Raw genomic sequence first — 26181 nt, forward strand, 5'->3', positions numbered from 1 at the left:
AGCCACCCTTTGGTGGCTGACATAATTAGGAAGGGAAGATTTGTACACTTGTGCCCTGGACAATAGTAATATTAAATATTATAAACCATACCCTTGAATCTACCAATTCTGTTACCAACAATGGGCCAGACCATCATCTTGTTAGGTTTGGTTCCTTCCAAATGATTACCTTGGTCACTGTCTCTACCAGAAATATTCATCTTAATTATACTTTTTAAAAAATGTTTTACCCTGTACAAAAATCATCAAAGCTGAAGATGTTTCACTGTTTATGAAATAAATTTTAGTTTGAACGCCTCACACTCATGATCCTCTGTGATATGGGCCTAATATAAATTTCCCACATACAATTGCTGCTCAGTAACTACTTATTTAACTAATTTTCCGTCTTCAACATGTTCTTAACTGTCTTTTGACCTGGACAATTATCATTGCTACTTTTTCCCCTCTGTTTATCCTGCAATCAACCCATTACCCAAAATACCTGCCATAATCCTCTACATCTGCTAAGAATAAATACAAAATGTATTTCCTACAAGAAACTTTCCCAATGCCAAACCATGTTGACATTTTCCCCTATAGATCCTTTGCCTCTTTTGACTTAAACTTTTCATTCTAGCAGTGTAGCATTGGGTGTGTGACCTTGTATTTGCAGCATTTTTTATATCTAATCATCTCATCTAGATTATACACATCTGTAGGCCTTCATTCTCAATATCCAGTCTTCTTCATCAATCCTTCTCTGGAAACCCAGCCCCTGATAATCTCTCTACTTTGAATATTTAATACGTATTTCCTATATCTTTCATTTGGCCATTAATTATATCCAATATGCTATTTATTTGCTGTTTGTCATGTGTCATTATATTCTTCACATATTCTTGCTTTATTAACTATATTTTAAGTTCCTTGAGGTCACATTATTTTTTTTTAATGTCTAGAGCTGAACTATGTAAACATTTGTGTATATAACGAGACACAAAATTATAGCCTGGAAGGCAAAATGCCAGAAGACAGAAGACCTGAGTTCTAGTCCTTGGTTTAGCTAACCAACCATCCATGCTGGACAGTCTTTTAGTAAATTTTTCTTGGCCTTTCTAGAATAAAGTTGTAATGCAAGAAGAGTTTTAAGATCTTCAAAAATTTATTTTTCGAAATTGGTCCATAGTTTTCCTCTTCTACAGTGTCCAAATTGATACACAAAGAGGTGAAATACATATCTCTCTAAAAACAGGAGAGAAACAAAGGAGATCCCTAACAACTGAAAGCAGCCAATGGGGTATTTTAATATGGCAAAGATTACATAAAGATTCTGAATTCTTCCAGAGAATATTCTTGGTGTTACTTTGTTGGTTTTTATTTTTTGGTTACCCACCTCTGTGGGTAAACATGATGTATCAATCAGGGTTCTCCAGAGAAGCAGAACCAAAAGGATGTATACGTGATGTACACATATGTGTACACACATATACTTATATACATACATACATATACACATGTCTATATGGAGTCCATACATATGGAAAAAGAGATTTATGTTAAGCAACTGGCTCACATGACTGTGAAAGCTTTCAAGTACAAAATCTTCAGGATTATGTCATAAGTTAGAAATCCAGAGTAGAGTTACAGTTTGACTCCAAAGGCCAAATCCCTTCTTACTCAGGGAAAGACAGTCTTTGTTCTATTAAGGCCTTCAACTGATTGGATGAGGACCACTACATTATGGAGGACAATCTACCTTACTCAAAGATCACCAATTTATTTTTTTTTTTGATTTATTAAAAAAAAAATTTTAGTTTATTTATTTTGAGAGAGAGAGAGAGAGAGCGAGCGAGCAGGGGAGGAGCAGAGAGAGAGAGAAGGAGAGAGAGAGAATCCCAAGCAGGGGGAAATCAAGTCAGATGCTTAACCAACTGAGCCACCCAGGTGCCCCAAAGATCTCCAATTTAAATGTTAATGTCATTCAGGGGCGCCTGGGTGGCTCAGTCGGTTGAGCGTCCGACTTCGGCTCAGGTCATGATCTCACGGCTAGTGAGTTCAAGCCCCGCATCGGGCTCTGTGCTGACAGCTCAGAGCCTGGAGCCTGTTTCAGATTCTGTGTCTCGCTCTCTCTCTCTGACCCTCCCCCGTTCATGCTCTGTCTCTCTCTGTCTCAAAAGTAAATAAACATTAAAAAAAAATTAAAAATAAATAAATAAATAAATAAATAAATAAATGTTAATGTCATTCAGAAAAGACCTTCACAGAAACATCCACAATAATTTTTCACCAAATCTAGTCTAGAAACTGTGGCCTAGCCAAGTTGACACATAAAATTAACCATCACACATTGATTCTGTCCTTATGGAAATAAAGAGTAACTCAGATGGTTTGCCTTTATTTCATTCCATGAACAGTTTATCAGTCCTCTCTGTTTCCTGATCTGAAACTTGAGAGAACAGAAATCCAATGCCTTCCCTTCTGTCATTCTCAACAGGGTCACTATTCTTATTAAGAAAAAGTAGTTATGCTACAGTATATGAATCTCAAGTCAGATAATCTATTTATATATTCCAATTCCACTACCTATTCACTGTAACTTTGAAAAAGTCACTTAGTCTTATTGAATTTCATTGTCTTCAACATTAAAATGGGAAGAATAACATCACAGGTAGGTTCTGAGAACAACATCAAAGTATATAGAAAATGGTATGCATAGTATATTAACCCTAAACATTAAATAAAACCTCTCTAGGGGCCCCTGGGTGGCTCACTTGGTTGAGCATCCAACTCTTGGTTTTAGGCTAAGGTCATAATCTCATGGTTTGTGAGTTCAAGCTCCACATTGGGATCTGCCCTAGCAATGCAGAGCCTGCTTGGGATTCTCTCTCTTTCTCTCTCTGCCTCTTCTCCATTCACACTCTCTCTCAAAATAAATAAATAAACTTTAAAAAATAAATACATAAAATCTCTCTGCCTACCCAAAAGAACTGTTTTGAAAACCACACCATTCACTCATATCTATTCAGTCATTTAGCAAATATTTATTGAATACCATTGACTGAAGTATTATACTAAGCTTCTCAAAAATGAAATGCCCTATGAAAATGTAGAGAATTATCAAAAGCACTGGTTAATATTCTGTGTTGTTATTATCAACTCAAGTACAGCTGGGCATGAGATAGAATAACTTTTAGTAACAGTAGTAGGTCATTAAATTGGCACTACTATATATCTATAAAAGGACGGTTCCCTAGAAGCAGGGACTGAGAGGGGGATTCTGGTGTAAATGATTTGTTACAGATGACTCTCCATGACTAAGGGAAACAGGTTAGGGTAGTAGGGAAGAAGATAGGTAAGCAAGGATGTAGTCTTACATGGACACTGGCTTTAGCTCACCTTCAGTCAAAGGTTAGCTTGTTGTATCCAAGAGTCAGCCATTGGCTGTGGGATGCCCTCCTGATGGCGAGGGCCATAACCTCTTAGGTATGGCAGTACTATTCATAAGAAGGGCAATTCTTTAGAGAAGGAAGTAGCTATGGGTTATCAGCTAACATTCTCAACAGCTAGGCTGGATGCACCTCCCAGTGAGGGGATCTGAAACTGTCAACATCCTCCATTACAAAAGGTCACAGATGTTCACAATAACAGAGGCACTATAAAGGTATTAAGAGCTCTGAATTCTCAAAACAAAACATAACCCTGACATTCACTGTAGTATATTATGGTACTCAAATTCTTTGAAAACTGGTCATTCCTTGAATTGCATGTAAACTAAGTTCCTATGAATACCATTATTTTATTATCTGGAATTTCTCTTTCTTATGAAAACATAAACTTTATTTTGTTTTGAAAACAGAGCCAGACAAAATCCTCATTTGTTTTTTTGATTATCTGTTAGCTGCTAAGAAACATAAATGTACTCAAAGCTTAAGCAATTCTGTTTCTTAGAAACAGTAAGCAAACAATTGTTGGATTCATATTATAAAATTAGACAATATACCAAATCTATTCTAAGTAAGAAGTACATTCTAAGTAAGAAGTAAGTAAATAGAATAGTATACTTTCAATGTAAAACTGTAAATAAGTAACTTTTCTATTAGAATGATAGGTTTGCAAATGTGGGCATTTGTATATTAATGGCAGATACTTCTAATAAAGGCACAACTACACTGAAAATTAGAGCTTTAGTTTTTCACTTTTACCTGTTTGTTCTTAAAATCAAGTAATCAATTATATTAGTAATTACATGTATTCATGGGGTTAATTCTCATATAGCGGTTTCCATTTAAAAGTAGCTGGAGAAACTACAGTATCTAATAATTGTTTTAAGAAACATACTCATTAGGGTGTTAAAATCATTAACAAATGCCAAGATATTCACTTATGTGATTTATAATGGGAGACTTTTCCTTTTTTTTGTCCTTAGTATAAACACCCTCTTCATGATTAATATTATATAATATTTATTTGCAATACATTAGAGCATTTTTAAGAAAATGCTTTTGAAGGACCCAGGAAGCTGCTATAATTAATAATAAGACAAGGGGGAAAGGACTTAGGATATTTTTTTTCTTTTTTTCTGTTTCTCTTCCTCCAGGTGAGAAAAGGAGCACCTAAAAACATATGGCTTTCCTGAAGACAATAGGCATAAAGCTGAAGTTTACAACGTCTCGAAAAAGTTCTAGGCATTGGTTCTTATTTGAATTTTTAGAGTTACCCTATAACATATAAGACACACACATACAAAACGTTTTTGCTGTCCTCCCCAGTCAGTATCTAAATTGTTTCTGTTTCCTTAGGATTAGATTTGGTTAACTAATGGAAAAATGTGTAAGCAAGTACTGTTATAATCTACGGGTGAAGAGAACTTCAATAAAAAGCCAAATGCACAAGTCATAAGAACAATATATTGACGACCTGACCAATTTCTGTTCTATGAAAGGTGTTATAGACTAAGTTATCAGATTTTCGACACACTGGAAAAAGATTTTTTTTTTTACATAATCAAAATTAGCAATAAGTAAACATCTAAAATACATAAGGAATTTATAAATCGTTAAGAAAAAATGAGAATCCTGACACAAAATATGGATAAAATTAGGCAATTCATTGAAAATCAAATCTGAATTAGCAAATATGTAAAGAGATGCCAATGTCTTGATTTTCAACAGATTGGTGAAAATTAGAGGTAAACCATGTATTAATGAAACATAGGGAAATGAGACTCTTGCAGTGGCTGATGGCAGTGTACAGTGGTACAGCCACTGTAGAGAACAATTTGGCCATACTTACTAGAAATGAATATGATCCAGTAATCCATTCCAGGGATGCATCCCAGAGAAACTGGAGTCCAGGTTCACAAGGGGACAGGCACAAAGATGTTCATCGCAGTAGCGGATTAGAGGCAACTGGGGGTACATCACTGGAGAAATGGGTAAACAAAGCATGGTGTATACATACAGTAAAATACTATCCGGAATTTAGAAGCAATAAACTAGTGTCACATACAGCAGCATGGGTAAATCTCTAAATTAATATTTATTTAAAAATTACAAACTGAGTGAAGGCTACAGTATAATGTCATGTATATAAATTAAAAACAGATGTACATATAAAACAGTACCACATATGTTTCAAGGAAGCATATATATCCAAAGATAACTGTGAGCTTTGAGCCCAAATGCAATATAATGATGCTCTATTATGAGGAGGTTGGCAAACAGAGTTAAAATGATGAATGAAAGTCTAAATAATAAAATGCGGGGGGGGGGGATGCCTTTGTGTAGACACATGGCATATGTGCTATACATTTTTCAAGTTTTTACTTAACTTAAATTCTAGTTAGTTAACATATATGGTAAAATTGGTTTCAGGTGTAGAATTTAGTGATTCATCACTTAACTACAACACCCAGTGCTCCTCACAACAAATGCCCTCTTTAATGCCCCTCACCCATTTATTATTAACTTAACACCCTCCACCTGAGATTTAAAAAAATATAAGTTATATAATGCTGTACTTGTAACTTAAGAAAAAATATTACAGGAACAAATATATATAAATACTCTCATTTACTGACTATCCCAGAACATGCCAGGCTTGCATTATTTTCTTAAGACTTAAGTAAGCCATTGCCCCCTCATCCTCAGTGATCTTTACCTATCCAATGACACCCTTCAAAATACAATTTAAGTTCTTATTCTCCATAAGGCCTTTTAAATTGTTTCATTTATGTAAATGTCTTCCTGAAACCAATCACTTTTATAAGCTGTGCCACAACACCTAAGACTTAATAATATATTGAATATATTGTCCTCTATCACTCTGTATTATGTCTTTCCCAGGGCTTCCTCTACCAGATGTTAATTGCATAAAAAGCAGAGAGACTTCTTTGGAGCCTCCTGTTCTGCCAAGAACAGAGATCTTTATGTGGGAGTATCTCAATAAGTATCTCAATTAATAGATTTCCAGTTAAGATTTTGGATTGTGGTGGCAAAGGATGGGTAGATGGGATCATAACTGAAGGTTGAAAAAAATTTATCCTTTTGCTGCTGAGAATTAGTTTTGCAAGTGGGGAGAATACATGTTCCTTTTGGAATTGGAGTTCCTTTTGGAACTAGAGGAGAAAGAGTAGAATAATCACTATCACACTGTGAATTGAATAGCCCTCCAGTCAATGAAGGAGATGAAGTTTGCTTTAAGTTCCTCTCTTTTCTCAGTGTTTTCTTGCTTAAAACTATACTATTTTATCCCTGAACACTAAAAGAATTTTGTTTTTACTTCAATCTACAAAATAAAACTAATAAGAGCCAACTCAGGATGTGCTTCCTCAATCTAGAAAACTGTTCAACAGCTCCTTCTCCCCTTTAAGGGAAATATGCTTCTTTTGTTTTTGATGAAAATTATCATTTTGTTAAGGTTACTAAATGCATAAATTCCTAAAGTGCTATGGGTCATTCTTCTGGAGGCTATGGAAGGAAGAAATGCCCTACGTAATGGGAGTTGATAAACTGAGTTGGATTCTCACCGAGATTCAGAATCTCATTTACCTGTGTTCTGCAAATGATTTGAATGGCAGCCAAATGTTGTCTCAGAGAGGCAAACTGATCTTTGTGTAAGATCCAAAGGGAGGTTGGAGCTTTGAAACAAGAAGATACACATAGCTTGCTCAGCACTGTGGAAGGTGCAAAAGGGACGTGGGTTCGCTCCAGGAAATGATGGTTGAAGGGAAAGTAATGCAAAGCATAAAGAAGCAGGGATACGATGTGATAAGGGTGCAATATCTATTTCGGCTACTTACTAGTCTTGTCACCTGGATGGAGTCAGTAAACATCTCTGAACCACTGCTTTCTTTTTTGTATGATAAAGAGGTGAGAAAATCTTTAATTTGTATTCATCTATGAATGTTATCATGAGCTAAAAAGATCAGTGGACAGCTAAAAAAGATATGAACAGATAAGGAACATAAGAGAAGAAATTGAGTTTCATTCATTTTTGTAGTAATGAAATGGGCCTGAAACAAGGTAGGTACTTAACAAATATTTGTTGAAAGGATGAATCAGAAGAATGGAATAGATCAAGAGGAAGTAAAGTCAGAAGAGAGCACCAAGACTCAAGAGACTCTCAGGCCAGGCATGTAGGAGGCAGAAGATGGAATTTAGAAAGGCAGAGAAGAAACTATCCTCTTTGCCCAGAGATCAGGACCAGGGAAAAGCTGCAGGAGCCAGGGTTGCTGTAGCATAAAAGTGCTGAGAGACCGTTATCTGTCCAGGAGATTAGCAGGCATGTGTTAGAAAATTAAGATTCAGAGTAATAATGCCTACTCAAGTATACCTTCAATAACATGTCTGAACATTTAGAATTATATTTGAGGCAACTAGAAGGTAAGGTGAGAAAGGGAAGTGATGTGTCCCATGAAATTGCCATAGGTAAAATCAGACAGACCAGAGTTTAAATCCAAGTTACCATTCACTAGTAGTACAAATAATGGCAAAAAATTAATCTGAGATATCTAGAAAACAAAGACACTAATTCTGAAAAATGAACACTATAGTATCTACTCTGAAGAACTGTTTTGAAGATGAAGTAAGTAAACATATGAAAAGGACCTAAAATATGCCTAACATGATTTTTTAAAAAAATTGTTATTGTTATCATTACTATTAATGTTTTTGTTGTTACTACAGCTATTATGCCTAACAGAGTATGTATCAGCCAACTCCATCTTTGGCTTGACTTGAGATCAAGAATTTGCAATTTGTAAAGCAAATTCCTTCATTCTTTGGGGTTTTCTTCCAAGTGTGTTTTTTTCCTCCTTAGTGCTCTTTTATTTTTTTTATTTATTTATTTTTTTCTTAGTGCTCTTTTAAAAGTGCCCTCCAGGGGCGCCTGGGTGGCTCAGTTGGTTGAGAGTCCCACTTTGGCTCATGTCATGATCTCGTGGTCTGTGAGTTTGAGCCCCGCGTCGGGCTCTGTGCTGACAGCTCAGGGCCTGGAGCCTGCTTCAGATTCTGTGCCTACCTCTGTCTCTACCCCTCCCCTGCTCATGCTCTGTCTCTCTCTGTCTCAAAAATAAATAAACGTTAAAAAAAAATTTTTTTTAAAGTGCCCTCCACACACACACACACACACACACACACACACACACACACTTCTAGCTTTGTTTTAGCAGCACCAAGGAAAAAGGACTTATCCACTCAGGCCAAGGAGGCTAAGTGGCAGGTGGCTGAAGCCTAGCCAATTAGGCCCAGGATCTCAGATGTTAGAGGAACAGAAAAGTCAAAGCAGAACCATGGGAAGGGCATGAATAGAGACAGGAATGGCTGAAGTTTTCCTTTACATGACTCTGTAAGAGATGGACCATATGGCTTTTAACTATACTTGGATAACCTTCCTAATAAGAGGTGATATCCCCCCCTAGTGTTTGTTTCTAGTTTATAATCGTTGACCCTTGAAAACTACAGGTTTGAACTGCGGGAATCCACTTACACATGGAGTTTTATTTTTATTTTTTTATAAATACAGTACTGTAAATGTATTTTCTCTTCCTTTTGATTTTCTCAATAACATTTTCTTTTCTCTAGCTTACATTATTGTAAGAATACAATATATAATACATGTAACACACAAAATATGTGTTAATTGTTGATACTCTTGGTAGGCTTCCAGTCAACAACAGTCTATTAATTAAGTTTTGGGGGAGTCAAAAGTTATTCGTGGACTTTTGACTGTGCAGGTGTCAGCACCCTTAATCCAGTATTATTCAAGGGTTGACGGTAATACCTTTGAGCGGGAGTAGGAGGACCATTGTTTCCTAAACGCTACTGCTTTGTAAGATACATCCTTTTAACAATAGAAAAAGTTAGATATGATGTGAAAACTCGGCAACTGGACAGATAAATAAGAAAATTAATATAAGATTTGTTCAGAAATTACATTAATACTGATAACTTGCCAGTGGTTATACTAGAGTTAACACACCACATGGTTTCTCACTATTAAATCAAATTTTCAAAGAAATTTAGTTCTGGTGAAATGTATTAGACTGTTAAGCAAAAGTTTTAGCTGGTTTCGAAATTACCTTCATCCCCAAAAGGGTTGGACTCTGACAGAAATAGCCCTCACTCCCTAAGTCATTCCCTCATTCCGCCCTTAAACTCCCTGATCATAGTTTTGATATTACTTCATAAATTAGGAGGCCAGCAGACTATTTTAGTTAAAAGGGCCTGGGTAAGCCCAGAGTAGATGAAGATGAAGGCAGGGCTGGCTTTCCCTTCTAATTTTCCGCCCAAACTTTCATGCTGAGGAAATGATTTCCAAGTATTTAGAGCAATCTCAGTTCTACACGCCAGGCGCAAAGTATGATTTCTCTAAAAAAGGGAAAAAAAAGTGCCTCAACCCCTAAATCTGTGTGTGAATTTCTAGCATAAGGAAACACACTCAGGTAGTGTCATGTGACCAACAAGCGGAAAATGGAGAGTGCGCTGCACAGTCGAGTGTAGGACGTGTGTTTGGCTTGCTTGTTTGCTTAAAGTCCTCAGAGAGAGATAGAATAGAAGACACACCTGCATTGACCGACTGAGGGACTGGTAAAGGGCTGCCCGTGAGGTGCTGAGACATTCTAAATAGAAGGATAAGCTGTGAGGGAAACAAGTCTGCAGTCAGAGGAACAAAGGCGTCATTGGGCGGCACTACGCAACCTGAAGTGGTTTAGGCTTACCGGGAGGGAGGACGGCCGGGAAAGCTCACAGCCAGGAGGCAGCCGCGCAGGAGCTGCTAGAGGCGCGCCTCCTCACGAGGCCCCGCCCTTCAGGAGCCCCGCCCCGCCAGCGTCGGGCCAATGGGAGCCCGGGATGTTAGCGGGTGGGAGGTGCGGCCGGGTTGCTACAGCCGGAGCTGGGCGGTGGCGGCGGCGGCAGCGGCGGTGGCAGCTGCTGCGGGCGCTGCCGGAGGAATCTCGCGGAATCAGAGGTGGTGGCGCAATGGAGGGACTGGAAGGTGAGGAGGTGAAGGAATACGGGCCGGGCGGTTAGAGCGGACCCGGAGCAGCCAGGGGTGCCCAGGAGAGCTGTACCGGGGAAGCGAGGGCGGGTCCAGAGTGGTGGACTCCGCCGCTCCTCCCGAGGCCCTGGCAGGCGGTAGCTCTACAGCCCCCGACACGGTGGAGCTAATGATCCTCTGGCTGCCCCGCTTCAGACGGTCTTCAGCTGGGGTTCTCCACCTCGAGCTTGATACTGCCTTTGGCATCTGCCTGCAGGTCTCTTCCTAACATCTTCTGGTCTTGCCTGATTCCTGAGTGTCCTTTTGGTAATCATAGACTCCGGACAGATTTTATTTTTCTTGCAAAGTAGATTCTTTATTATTGTCCATGGGCTCCCTACCGCTAGCCTTTCCTGGGGGGCCTCGGGGTGTATTTCCACCTCTAGGCTGTTTCCAGCCTCTAGCTTCTGACACTTTCCTTGGCCAGTTTCCCTAGGTAACCGTTTTTCTATTTGTACCGCATCTTCTGTTGGAGGGATGCCAAGAGCATCTCCCAAGGAAGAGTCTCTGGCCAGCTTTAGAGCCGGGACAATAGATTAACAGAAGGATTTAAGACTTACTCATTACGATTCTGTAAGAAAGAGCCGGCATTGATTCCTTATCTTTTGAGTTTATCCTTGTGCTGTAACCATGACTCCAGATTTTGCTTTTTTCCCAATTCTTTCACTTCTCTATTATTTTTATCCATTTAATACTGTGTAGTATAGCGTTTGCCTAAAAACAACAAAGGAAAAAAAAAAACCCAACTAACATTGGCAACAACAGTTTCAAGATTATTTTTCAAATTGTGGTTAATCCTTTCCATGAAGAAGAAGCCTGCAGAATTGAAAAATCATGTTGCCTTGATTTAGCTCTTTTCCCCCCCCTCCTAGTTTACATAGATTCAGGTGGAATTAAAAATAAACAGAAGCATTCAGCCCTGTATTGTTGCATGCCAGACAGCAAATTATTTCAGGTTATGTTATGAAAAGTAATAACTGGTAACTTTTTGCAGTTACCTAAGCTCACCAAAAAACAAGTGTAATGATGAGTATGATAGTGTTTCATGCTTTTGCTCTCATAGTAAACAGCTTGAGAATGGTAGATAAGAATTCTGATAATTTTCCATTTGTGGGCAGCTGCAGTATACTGTTGCAAATGAAGGTCTTAGTCTTTGATCATTTAATTTATTTTAGGGAGATCATTAAGCTTCCATGAGATAGGAATTGTAATGATAGCATTCCTTACTTTCAATATTTTTTTTAGAGGACTCCTGGAGGCATCTTATTTTTAAAAATTTTTTTACATTTATTTATTTTTGAGAGAGAGAGAGAGAGAGAGAGAGAGAGCGAGCGTGAGCGGGGGAGGGGCAGAGAGAGAAGGCGGCACAGAATCTGAAGCAGGCTCCAGGCTCTGAGCTGTCAGTACAGAGCCCAATGTGGGGTTCGAACTCAAGAACTGTGAGGTCATGACCTGAGCTGAAGTAGGAGGCTTAACCAACCGAGCCACCCAGGTGACCCGGCGTCTTATATTTTTTAATGTATTTTGTAATATGTGTTGGTCTTATAGCATAATGGGTTCTGGAATTTTCATGAAGTTATCAAAACATACTTAAAATGCTTTAAAACAGTTTTTCTGCAGATTTTTATTATTTTATTCAACATTTGTAATTAAGGCAAAGATCTTCTTCTGCTTTTTCACTTATGTATGCTAAGCACCTAAAACAGTGTCTGACACAGAGTAGGTACTTAATAAATATTTGTTGTTAGATTAATGACTTTGTCTATGGTGGGCATCATTCTAGGCCCTGGAGACGTAGCAAAAAATATAAAGTCAAAGCTCTGCTCTCATTAAGTCGGTATTTTAGTAAACCTTACATTTTTGCAGTACTAAGACATTACTATTGAAATCTTAATAAGAATGCTTTTAAAATATAATGAAAACCTATTATAGTACTCAATTACATGGGTGGAGAAATACATGTATTCTGATGTTAATATAGTGTGTTATTAGGGGCACATTTTATGGGCCCAGCTTGTGATGTATCATGGTAAATAGTAACTTGCCCTTTACTTTTGTTTTTGTTTTGTTTTGAGTTTTAAACAAAATTAGTTATTATCATTAACTATAATGTGTTTAGTTCTAATGAATTAGGTTAAAGTATATTAAATTGGTTTTCTGTACAGAAAAGTAATTGAATATTAGTAATTTCAAAAGTGGTTTAAGCTAATACAACAAAAGCTCTGAGAAGTTTTGTTGAAGTTAGAACAGTGCCTTTCTTTCTTTCCTTCTTTTTTAAAATCAGTCCCTATGAGGTCACATTTTGCAAAGATCATAAGTTTGAATCTTAAGGTTACCATTCATTAATTCATTTATCCATGTCTTCATTTAATAAACATTGATACAGTGATAAGTAAGATAAAGTTTTCCCCTTATTGGAAGTTAAAATCTAGCACTAAGTGTCTAATAAACATTATATTGAAGTGTCCAGTAGAAAATCTTCAGGAATTTGCTCAACATCATAGTAATTGAGCAAATATTGTACTGTTTGGCATTATACCCATGTTTGTAGTTGAAACCAGTAACTGGACTAAGCTTGATTATAAAACCAGAAAATATATGGGCTCCTAAAAAATTCTATTGAAGATTATTGTACTCTTTTAAAAATTATTTTTATATAAAACATGTACCGCTTATATTATTTTTGGTCTTCTGGGACTTTCATGTTTTCTGGTTGTTAACGGGATGAGGTATTAGTCTGAACACTGTATTTCAAAACTAAATATAAATTATTGCTCATGATTTTGTGTAATCTATATCTGAGCACTTCTGTGTTCTGTGTGTAGTTAGAGCAACGCCTTTAATTCCTTTTCACCTAAGCCTTGTGCTCAATAGGTATACTCGAGACCAGTAGAAGTAGTTCTAGACTTGGGAGAGTTCCAATCTCTCCCAAGCTTTTCATCCTTAAAATGTAGAAATGATAAACTTTAAGCAGATTTAATCAATACAGTATTGTCATTTCTTTCATAACATCTTGATAAGTGGTTACTAACAGTTTTAACAGAGATCAGGCTGCCCATTCCTTTTGTGGGTTACTAACTTAGTAGATCTAAGTGTACTATCTTCTAAAACCTCATTAGAAGTCTAATTCTTCTTCTTTAATGTAGCCTCTGATTTAGTTAAGACAAGCATTCCTGACCCATTAGAGTTTCCTTTTTGTTTTGTTTTTCCCTAGTCCAAATACATACTAGTTTACTGAACAATTCTTCATCTTTTTAAATTTATCTTGCCTTTATTTATTTATTTATTTATTTATTTATTTATTTATTTATTGTGCTGAGTTGGAAACTAGATTATTTTAATAGCCAGTGTGTTCGAGAGGCCTGTGTTTGGATCATTGCTTTGTTTCTTTTTAGCTCTATGATTTGGTTAATTGGACCTTCAGTTTCTTCAGCTATAAAAAGTGGGGCTATTAAATACTGACCTGCCTGACTATATTAAGATTAAATGATGTCACATATATAAAGCTTTCAACGAAGTGCCTAGTACATAGGAAGCCCCCTCAGTACTTGTTTATTGGATGGGTAAACTCATAAGAAGTGTGTTAGGAGCTTAGGAGTGATTCGGTACAGGTAAAACTGCATGCTTGGGAGGTGTTGTGGGCAGTCTCATTAGATGCCTATGGCAGCAGGTTAGATAGACTGGAGAAAGAAGAAACTGGAAATACATATATGTGATGAGGATTTGAACTAAGGCACAAGTAGCAGGAATTAAAAAGGGAAGATAGGGGCACCTGGATGACTCAGTTGGTTAATTGTCTGACAGCCCAGATCATGATCTCTCAGTTCGTGAGTTCTAACCCCATGTTGAGCCCTGTACTGACAGTGTGGAGCCTGCTTGGGGTTCTTTCTGTCCCTCTTTCTCTGCCCCCTCCTCCCCGCTTTCTCTCTCTTTCTCAAAATAAATAAATAAATAAACATTTTTTTTTAAAAAGGAGGGTAGATTTAGAAGATATTTCTGAGATAGAGAGGTGAGATATGACTGGTGGATGTGACAGGGAAAAGGAATCAAATATAAAGGTCTATCTAGCTTGAACTAAGAGATAATGTTAGTATCTTTAACCAAGAAGACCAAGTGGAGTGGGAGAAGAGGTAATGAGTTTGGCTTTAGAAATTTTAGTACAGTACTTGGAGGCTATCTAGTGGAAATGTCTCATGGCTACTTGGAAATGTTTACTTGGAATTTTTAGCTTAGTAGCCATGACATATAAGTGACAGCAAGTGGATGTACTAACCCAGGAAAGCTGTATGTAACAAAATGTGGAAAGAAGCTTGGGGAGGAATTGATGCTTTAGGGTTTAACAGGAAAGGAAATTGGAGTAGGAAGAAGTCTGTAAAGAGATTTAAAAATTATCAAGAAGGGAAAGTGGTAAGAAACTAATATTTATTGAGTAGTGAATGTGTGCCAGAAAAAGCCTATAGCACCAGAAATTCCTGGAGGTCTTAGTATTAACCAGGTCAAACCCTACTTAGCTTCTGAGATCTGAAAAACTTGGGCATAGGAGGGAGAAATATCATTTAAGCCAAGAGAGAAAGGACTTTAAAGGTAGAAGGGATTGATCAACAGTGCTTCATGCTATAGAAAGATTCAGTAGAATGAGGACTGAAGAGAGGGCTTTGGATTTGACAATTATTATTATTGTTGTTGTTATTATTATTATTATTATTATTATTATTATTATTATTTTAAACTAGACTCCATGCTCAACATGCAGCTTGAACTCATGATGCTGAGATCATGAGATCATGCGTCATATGCTCTACCACTTAAGCCAGCCAGATGCCTCTGGATGTGGCAGTTAGATTCATGGGTGGTTTAATTCCTTGTTTATTTCTTTTTTTTTTTTTTTAAGTTTATTTATTTATTTAGAAAGAGAGAGAAAGTACAAGTGACGGAGGCCAGAGAAAGACAATGTGGAGCCCGATGTGGGGCTCAGACTCACAAACCGTACAATCCTGACCTGAGCCAAGACCAGCAGTAGGTTGCTTAACCTACTGAGCCACTCAGGCACCCCTAGTTCCCTGTTTGTTCAAGTCACTACTCTAAAGTCTCCTCATTAAAGAAGCTCTCCCTGATCCCGCCCACTTTCAAACACACATAGCACTATGACTGTCCTCTCTCCTTACTCTGCTGTTTTTCTACATTGTGCTTATCACCACCTGACATTTTATATATTTCATTGCTTTTATTTTTTCCCTGTTAGAAGAGTAGAAGTTCTGTAAGTTCATCTGTGTTTGCTTACCTCATAGAACAGTTCTTGTGTCATGCTAGGTGCTCAGCAAATACTTGTGGATCAACAAATTGATGTATTTTAATATAGTGTTTAGGCCTGATAAAATTTGCCTGCAATTCAGATAGGGAGAGAAAGGGAAGTAGAGAGGAGCTAGTCAGTAAATGTAAGCCAGTGTTCCAAAAAAAATGTGCTACTCAGGACATTGGTCCTAAAATATCTCCTTGATGAGAAAGGATTTCCGTTGAGGAAATAATAATATACTAATCTCTTTTTTAAGACTGAGGAAGTTCTGCCCTAAGAATACCCATTTATTTAATGTGGCATTTTCCAAACATGTGACCCTGGAGCAAGGGATTTGAGGGTGATTGGTCAAAATGGAAATGACTAGTCAGGTTCAGACTGAGCAGGAAGGGAAGTGCAACCAGAGATGGGTTATCAAGAAAATTCAAATCACTCTGAGATCAAGAAAGTGCTTTAGAGAGAGGTAGAAGGTAGAAATGTGTGGTTAGAGAGGGTGGTTGGGCATTTTAAGAGTCAAATGTGGACCTTTACTAAATTGTTTCAACAGTGGTTTTTGCTGAACTGGAGGGATGGACTAAAGAGGAGTGGAGGGTGAGTGAGTAGGTTAAGTGTGAGTGTGGTGAGTAGGTTAAGCGTGAATGTTGAAATGTTGAAATCTAGGATGGGCTCAACGGGAAAAATCTTGGAGATACTAGAGATTATTGACCTGGAAGTAATTAAATTTTGAAAAGATTTGTTGGAAGAACGTGGTGTGTAACAGATGCCATGTGCTGCAAAAGGAAGGTTTTATTTTAAAGATTGCATTCAGATGAACAGTGGCCAGAGGTGAGGAAATAGACATGCTACACAGAGGCCAGAACTGTTCTGAATTTCAAGACTTCTTTTCTTTTGAAAATATTCTTTCCTATTTCTTAAATATGTACATTTTAGAATGTCATAACTGTCTTATGTAACAATATATTATTTCACATCTCTATGTATCTATATATTTATCATATAATATATAATATGTATATCATACTTATACATATATATCGCATCTTTATATGATATATATATGTATGTGTAGTTATATATGTGTGTGTGTGTGTGTATATGTATACACACACACACACACACACACATATATATATGTGTGTAGTTATATGTGTGTGTGTGTGTGTGTGTGTATACACACACACACACACACACACATACACATATATGTAACAGCATTATATGAAGATACAGTTTCAAGCTTTATGGTGCACGTTTGAAATTGCTAAACATGGTAATGCATAACAGAATCAACATTGTGTTTGTGATAACTTTTATAAGAGGTTACCTTCTTGAGAGTTTTAGAATATTAAAGTACTTTATTTACTTGCTTTTGTCCTTAGTTTGAATGCTTCTTTCAACAGTGCTTGCTCTCTGCTACAATAGTCAACCCTCTGCATATCATCTCTACTATACTTTTATAAGCCTCACAATTTGCTAGCTTTTGCCACTCAGGACAGATTAGTGGAGTTTGCCCACATGCGCTGCCGAGTAGTATTTTTTTATTTCATTGATTGTGAAGCATTTTTATATATACCATCTTAGATGATCCCTTAAATTTTAAGGTAGATTAAACAGATAATATCCTCATTTAACAAATTTTAAACTGAAGCTATTTATATGATTAATCATACATTTTCTTCTTGAAGACATTTCCAACAAGGAGAGAGACATCATGTTCTTTGCAATAGTTCCTTGTAGATTCTCAGTTCTGTATGTAGACAAATGGAAGTGATTTTCTCAACATTCCACATGCTACCTGAAGCATTCATTCCACCATCTGCAATGGTCAGTTGGTTTAATCATCCTTACATATAACCATTTTTTTTTTAAATTTAATGCTGGTAAGAGAGATATGTTATCATCCATGTACTTTTCTTCCCAATGTGGTCTTAAGATAGATTTTATTAGATGAATATAGTATATTTATTATGATATATTAGAGATAGAAGGGGCCATGTAGGCCATTTAACCTAACTTTCTCATTTTATACAAGAGGAAGCTTAATCTTAGGTGCCCAGGGAGTCACAGTTCTATGTGATAGAGCTGGGACCAGTGCCTTTTCTGCTAAGCTGTCATATCTTTTAATGAATACCGTTACAACAAAATTTGGCTTTGTGACTGAATCTAAACTGCTTATCATGACTTGCTGGTAGAAGGAGGTGTTGACACTAACATACATACATGTGTTATATTTTGTGAATTATAGGGCAATCCTCCATGACCAGCTAATATAAGAGGGAAGAAATTATAACTTTATATTTTTATTTATTTTGAATGAAGTAATGACTTAATTTTTTTTTCTTCAGGATAACTGTTTTTAAATCCTTTCTCTTTAATGCGGTTTCCTCTTTTTTATACCTTTTAGAGATAAAGATTTTTCCTTTAAAGACAATTTGAACATATTTGATAACTTGTAATTAATCCCAGGAGTTGGATTTTATTATATGTTAGTATTGTAGTTGCTATTACACTAAAAAATGGGAGATGATTTGGTTCTTAGGTATAGTGAAGAAGTAAATCATGTAGACTGTTAGCTTTATAGAACAGTGATTTTGTTATTTCATGCTGTGTCACTATGGCTTGATAAGTGCTTGGCAAGTTGTGGGTGCTCACACAGGCACTCACATTATTTCCATGGATTGAATTTATTTTTCTCAATAGTTAATTTTTATAAAATTTTGCTTTGTCATCTATTTAACAAGGAGATACTGAAATATACTTTTAGGCAAATAAAATATGTGATTCTTTTTAACACTTTGTATTAATGAATTTTTAAATCATTGCATAGAATTTAAGAGTATATGAAAACTATAAATAAGCAACTTAATAGATTATGCATCATGTGATATCACTTTGACCATCATTATGAAGACATGCTTATCTTAATGTATGTAATGGATTCTATCCAGCAACTGCCTCAACTTTTTAGATAGTGGAATTAAGTCCCTATAAATGAGGTTGCTCTCCCTAAATAACCTAACATGTGGTATTGGAGAAGGACAAATCATGCAAATCTTAGCTTTGCCTTTATAGTGCCCACTGCTTAGCTGCCACCATAGAGACATTGCCTCCATCTGAGATGACAAATAGTCACTGTCTACAATTAAAATAAGGTAGTGGAGTGTTAAGAGAATAAGAGAACACAGCAGTTTTTCTGGTACTGTTTGATTGTATTCTCAAAAATTTCTATTTTGATTTTCTATTAGTTTTCTGTGAACTCACTAAATGTTTTGGAATAAATTATATGAAGTCCTAATTGTACTTTTTAATGAACTTATTTAGGTTACTTCTAAAACAAAGTGGCTTCTATTTGTCTTTCATGTGGTAAAACAATCAGTAAAATATTCAGCAGAAAATATGTTTAAGATACAGGTTCAAGTATCATTTTTAGAAAATTACGGATATGGAAATAAATTTAGGTTTGATGATTGGCTAGAAAATAAAATGACATATTGACTCAGCTATGTAGAATTCCAAAGAATGTAGTTGTTTTTTTTTAAATCAACTTAGTAACAAAATGTGTTGTATGAAAAACGTGATAGATGTATTAAGTTTTAATTGAGTAAAAGTCGCAGCTACTTGTTCCTTATTTAATGAATTGTCAGAATATCTCAATTGTAATATCTCCATTGAATCCTAATATAATATTGTATGTATAAAATAATGAACAATTCATATAATAAGGGCAGCATAGTAACTAGATGATTTTTTCTTTAAAGCATTATACTTCCTGTTGTCTGGTGTTAAACAGAACAAGATTCTTTTTATCTTAGACTCCTTAGATCATCTCAGGAAGCCACCTCACTGATCACCAATGTTATATCTTAATGCTTTGAGGATTAATAATACGTATTATTAACCTTAAGGTAAACTTTTTTTTAAGGTTTATTTACTTATTTTGAGAGAGACAGAGAGTACGAGCAGAGGAGGGGCAGAGAGAGAGGGAGAATCCCAAGCCAGCTTTGTGCGGTCAGCATACAGAACTCGAACTCACAAAACCCTGAGATCATGACCTGAGCCAAAATCAAGAATCAGACACTTAACCAGCTGAGCCACCCAGGCACCCCAAGATAAACTTGGTTTTTAACGTTTGGTAATTTACAGGAGAGATAGCCTATAAGTTCAGAGAATATAACAAATTGGTTTGGTTAAAATTAAAGAAAACTACATATTTCCAGCAATATGTGTTTGGTTATCCTTAAATCATGACTTCAGTATTTGGCATGGCCTTTTTGACCACTGATAACTTGTGGTTATCTTGTGCCCATTTTAATCAATAATATTGTTTATTCCAAAATGAAACAAGTCATTTTCCACAAGAATTCACAACTTGCATATGAAACCAAGGGAAGACATTGAAATTTGAAACTTTCACAATTTGAGCAAAGAATTTACTGATTGAATTCTTTTCTAAGGGCGCCTAGATGGCTACTCAGTCAGTTAAGTGTCTGACTTTAGCTCAGGTCATGATCTCACGGTTCATGGGTTCGAGCCCCGCATGGAGCTCTGTGCTGACAGCTCAGAGCCTGGAGCCTGTTTCTGATTCTGTTTCTCTCTCTCTCTCTGCCTCTCCTCCACTCACACTCTATCTCTCTCTCAAAAATAAACATTAAAAAAAATTCTTTTCTGTTTCAGAAAATGGAAGTGTCCAAGTTGGAGAATTGTTACCATGCAAGATTTGTGGAAGAACATTCTTTCCAGTGGCATTAGTGAGTACCTTTTTCCTTTGGGTTATGGCAGATCTGTAATTGTTTGATACTTCAGGACAGCCATTACAGAAAGAACCTCTGTGGAATAATTAAAAGATATACTGGCCAGTGTTCTTTGTTAAAGATATCAGTTTCATCTAGATCTTTCTTCCAGAATGGTCTCTTTTTTTTAGAGTTTGGTCTTCAGAACTACTGTGTTAAAGTGTTCCTCTCTGGGAATATTAGCAAAACTAAACAAAAACTCTGAGAAATGCATAATAATGTATTTAAAGACAGAATGATATGATGTCTGGGATTTGCTTTAAAGTACTTAAGGAAAAAAAGCTAGTATAGATGACAAGATTGCTGAATTTTTGGTAATTGTTAATGAGGAAATAGGAGTTCATGACACTGTTCTCTTAATTTTTAAATGTATTTGAAATATTCTAAAGAAAAATTGTTTTCAATTAAAAGTATACCTAAGATATGCATTCTTTAGATACTTTTAGATATTTGATGTACACAAACATAAGACACTTTTAATTGATTTTAATATAAAAATAGCCAACTAGAGAATAAGGGAAAAAATGCCAATGTACTAATAAAATACTTGATTTTTACTTTTAAATATAAATATACATTTATTAATATTTTGATGTAGAATAAAGAGTTTTCTTTGAATATGGATCTGCTGGCTAGAGTTCTGCCACAATCCAGAATGTCTATTACTATTTCCAGTTTGTTTCTTTAAAGCAAAGTGAGGATTTAATGATCCAAAATGTCCATCAAACTATGGACTTCTTATAAATAATTTTTTTTCCTTTGTCCTTTAAAAACATCTAGCCCACACTTAGTGATTTTTTTTCTTGTTTCTATTATCAATTCACTGTTTTTCAAACTATTTTCAAAGCATTCAGCTCAGTTTACATAGGAAAAAAGTTGCCCTTTTTGCCCTCATTTATTTATTTAATTAAATAATGTGATCACTATTTGGGAATAAGCGCTACATACTTTTGACACATACAACTCAATGTGAGAATAGACATCTATTAGGAAGTTGCCTGTTAGCCACACTTTTAGTTTTTTTCATATTTAAGAGATTTTTATTCTAATAGCTATAATTACAGTGCTTGTTGAAAATGAAAACTGAAAACACGTATATAGAACAATTGATTTCTGATTGTGTATTGAAAATATAAGAGGCTCCATGATACCAAACCAACCAGTTCTGAGGTTTCCTCTTTTCTCAGATAAAGTTCAACAGTTCTAGCTTGTTCAGTGTTTATCAAAATACAGAAGTAAAAAAAGTGCATGTAGTGCACTGATGTCATTTGTTAACGTGTTTTATTTAGGGGAAGGGAAATGATTATTTATCCATTAGGTTAACTGGAATCAGTTATGAGAGCTTCCATTGAAATGAATGCATGAAAGATTAAATGAATGAGCTGCCAGCTGTATTTAAAAAAAAAACACAAAACTGTAGAAGTGGAAGGCTAGACAGCTCAAGAAAAATCCTTGGTAAAGAAAGGCAGAGAACTTGATTTCCAAAAGGGAAGAAATAGATGATTGTGAAGGAAATCGGACCACTGTGTCCTATCATTTTGTGTTAACTTTACATTAACTTACTACCGTTATGTTAATAATTTTAGTAGCCCAGACTACTACTATTCTGTTAGTTTTTTGTGATCCTCACGCTAATCCAGTCTCTGTTTACATTCTTTTTCTAGTATCTATTTTCATGTATTCAGTGATGAAGGGAAATTTTTTTTTCACTCAATAGCTTCAATTTGGTTACATTACATTTCCTTATTCTCAGCAGTATAAAAACTAGAATATTCAATAACTTAATAAAATTTTGGAAGAGTATTTTTCTATACTCTCTTGTTGTATATAGTAATTGTACTTTCTTGAGAAAGATAACTTACAGCATGCATCATATATACTTTTTAACAATTTTAGTTAAAGCAAAATATGTCTTATTTATGTTTTATTTATTTATTTAATTTGTTTTATTTTTATTTCATCTTCCAGTTTTTAAATTGGTCTCAAATGGCAATTTAAAGTTTTTTAGAATTCCCTTCTATAGAAAAGAAAATGATATATTGCATTTATTCATCTTGACAGAAAAAACATGGACCTATTTGCCAGAAAACTGCCACTAAAAAACGGAAGACTTTTGATTCAAGCAGACAAAGAGCTGAAGGAACTGATATTCCAACAGTAAAGCCTCTTAAACCTAGGGTAATTACATAGCTTTTTGAATAGTATGGACTTTCCTGCTATATATATTGAAAAAAATTGTAATTTTCTGTTGTGCTAAGATTGAAAATTAAGGAGAATTGTTTCATGTTTTCAGTTTATAAACGATCAGAAAATTGTTTATTTTAAACTTCTGCAAAGAAGAAACCAACTACTGTCTAAAAACCTATTACACTGAGGTTTTTATAGCATTGGAAAGCCAATTGCTTAGTTGTAGGCTGGAAATAATTTAAAAGTTTTCACATATTCTTTTTAAGTCATTGTTAATTACTTCAAACATAACTTAGGTACTGTGTATAAGTTTAAGTGTCATATCAGTAGTATAATCCCTATATGCAAAAGTAAAGCTATAATTTATAGATACCTTAGTATAATAGAGACTGATTATTTTGATTGTCAGTAATTGTGATCTTACGCTTTCTGGGGAAGTTTGATCAGTTCCTCATCTCTCCATGTATAGCCATTGTCAGCTTGTTTTCTTTGAAAGCAGTGAATCTCCTTTAATAATCTCTCCTTAATGCTACCTGTGTTGTGTTATATTGCTAACAATAAATCACATACATATTTTGTTGGGCATAGTTTTAAATAGTTCAGTGAAATAGTAAAAATTTGAGTACCTCATTGTATGGGTTCTACTTCAGTGATAATGACTTCTCCTTGTGCTACAGGAAAACATTTCCCAGTGGGGCAATTAATCTTACAATAAAATTATTTGACAATAGAAAAATCTAATGTCCATCTTTGTTTTTCAGTCTGTGACTGTTTAAGTCAAGAATAGTGAAATTTGAATAATGTACATAAACCATTATTTGAAGTTTTTCTTAGTATGTCTTCCAGATATATGATTATATTGGCTTTAATTAGCTAAGACAGTTAAACTATCTATTGTTTATTGGAAGTTTTGGAGGCAATGTAATATAGTGGGTATAAAAATGAAAGCTGGCTCAAGAGCAGCCTGCCTGGATTTAACCCTTACTCTGTTACTTACCATATTGTGTTGGACAGGTTACTTAATCTATACTTTTCTTTATCTGTAAAGTAATTGTAATGGTAGTATCTATCTTGTGGGGTTCTTATGAGGATTACATTGAGTTTACCCATGATGATGTCTCAATAAATGTTAGCTATCCTATTTCTTTTTAAAGGAGAAGGGTTCCAATAGTGAAAAATTAAGCCTCAGATAAAAGCAAGGTAAAAACCATTGCTTTACATTAAGTAGTTTAATTTCTTGGTACTTAAAATTGTGGTTTATAGAACAATAATGTCAGCACTATTTGGGAACATGTTAGAAATGCAGAATCTCAGGTCCCACCCAGACATACTGAATTAGAATCTGCATTTTAACAAAATCCTTGGGGACACATATTCATGTTAAAGTTTGAAAATCAGTATATTAAGACTTTTTTCCCCTTGATGTTTTCATAATTCTTTCCTTGTCTGTGTATTTTGTGAATTTGACTTTGATATGCCTTGGTGATGGTGGGTTTTTGTTGAATCTAATGGGAGTTCTCTGTGATTCTTGGATTTTGATGTCTGTGTCCTTCCCCAGATTAGGAAAATTTTCTGCTATAATTTGCTCATATAAACCTTCTGCCCCTTTTTCTCTCTTCATCTTCTGGGAGTCCTATGATTTGGATGTTATTCCTTTTTAATAAGTCACTGAGTTCTCTAAGTCTTATATCATGATCTTTTACCTTTGCTTCCCTCTTTTTCCCTGCTTTCTTATTTTCCATAATTTTATCTTTTATATCGCTGATTTGCAGCTCTGCTTCATCCATCCTTGATGTTGTAGCATCCATTAGAGATTGCTTCTCAGTTATAGCATTTTTAATTTAGTCCTGAGTAAACTTTATTCTCTTATCTCTGCAGAAAGGGATTCTATGCTTTTTGCAACTGCAGCTAGTATTCTTACTATTGTGGTTCTGAATTCTAGTTCAGACTAGTTCAGACATCTTGCTTATATCTATGTTGATTAAGCCCCTGGCTGTCATTTCTTCCTGTCCTTTCTTTTGGGGTAAATTACTTTGTTTTGTCATTTTGGAGGATAGAAAAAAAATTAATAAAATAAAAAATAAAAATTAAAAACAAAACAAAAAAATCAAATAAAGGGAGCTAGATCCTAAGTGTGTTTTGGTCTGTTTGTTGAAAAAAGCTTGACAGGATAGAGGAAAAAAGGGAAAGGAAAGAAAAAAAAAAGGTAAGAAAAAATTTTTAAAAACTATATAATAAAGTAGAATAAAATGAAATAGAATAAAATATTTTAAAAAATAAATAAAATAAAAAAATAAAAATAAATTTTTCCCTTTCTGTACCCAAGAAAGAGGAAAGAAAAAAAAAAGAAAAAAAGGCAATTTAAGCAAAAACAGAAACAAAATGAATAAATGAACCAGCAAACAGAATGAAACCTGAATGAAGTTACATCCCATTTCCCCTAGAACTGAAACTATGAAGCCCTCTATAGTCTGTACACTAAGCAAGTGGAGGGACTTGTCCTGGTCTTCTAGGGGATGTGCTTGGGGGGGGGGGTGCAATTGGGAGGGGCTTGATATAACAGCTCCATTCTCCACTAGGTTGTGCTGCTTGGCTTACTGGGGTAGATCAGTGTGATGCCTGTGTGCATGAGAAGTGGAAATGGCTTCACCCAGCTCCCTAGTCTCTGACACAGGAACTTGGCACTCTTCACCAACCAGCAATCAAGCACCCCTTCTTTGTTTCAGGCCTCCATCCACTCCTTGCCTCTGCCCTGTCCGTGTCCAAGTTGTCCACTCGCCAGGCTGCACCTCCCTTTGGAGTTTTATCTCGGATAGGGTTTGTTTCAAAACCCCACACTTTAAAGACCTCTGCTTGGACTTGCACCAACTCTCTGGCAGAGAGTCTTGCTGAACAATGGCTGGGTGCCAGCTTGCCCCCAGAAAACATTCATGTGATCGCACAGCAGCAGAGGTTCAGAGATTATGGCGAATCACAATGCATAGCCAGTGCCAGGTTTCACCACACTCTGACGTCTTTCTCCCAATATCAGGAAATATGGCTACTCTCCAGGGTCCACTGGGACCTTTGCCTGTGAGAAAGCCATATGGCCTCTACCAAATGCACTCCAAGCGGGGGAACCATTTCTCCCCATGTGGCACATGAATCCCTCAGACCCCATTTCCTGCTTCTGGGGATTCGCCCTACTTCCTCCCAAGCTCTGCCAGGCACTGAGTCCCAGAACTTCAGACTCTGTACTCCACTGTTTATGGAATCTTGGTGGTATTGAAACCCTCTCCTTTCTTCACATTAGCGGTTACGGAGAACAAATTTCTTGTTCAGTCTCCTGTGAGTGTTTTCACTCTTTCTCTCCAGCTACTTTTGCAGGAATGCTCTTCTTGCATGATCCCG

General features: G+C 35.9%; 1 protein-coding gene and 1 long non-coding RNA gene across 3 annotated transcripts in view; one reads left to right on the forward strand and one right to left on the reverse strand.

Moving 5' to 3' along the window:
- The window catches only part of LOC122211302, a 246124-nt gene extending 235849 nt beyond the window's left edge, over positions 1-10275 (reverse strand). The window contains exons 1-2 of the long non-coding RNA XR_006198617.1: positions 10202-10275; positions 5275-5404 (exon numbers count right to left, since the gene is read on the reverse strand). This is a non-coding gene — a long non-coding RNA (uncharacterized LOC122211302). The remainder of the gene's footprint in view (positions 1-5274; positions 5405-10201) is intronic.
- A 59-nt stretch (positions 10276-10334) lies between these two features.
- ZC2HC1A (zinc finger C2HC-type containing 1A) overlaps positions 10335-26181 on the forward strand; it is a 48567-nt gene continuing 32720 nt past the window's right edge. The window contains exons 1-3 of one of the 2 annotated variants that reach the window (XM_042924426.1): positions 10335-10479; positions 20489-20562; positions 22666-22782. In XM_042924426.1, the coding sequence (XP_042780360.1) occupies positions 10335-10479; positions 20489-20562; positions 22666-22782 (336 nt within the window). The remainder of the gene's footprint in view (positions 10480-20488; positions 20563-22665; positions 22783-26181) is intronic. The other variant, XM_042924428.1, reaches the window with a different exon arrangement.

Source organism: Panthera leo, chromosome F2 (assembly GCF_018350215.1).
Source record: "Panthera leo isolate Ple1 chromosome F2, P.leo_Ple1_pat1.1, whole genome shotgun sequence".
NCBI classification, from domain to species: Eukaryota; Metazoa; Chordata; class Mammalia; order Carnivora; family Felidae; genus Panthera; species Panthera leo.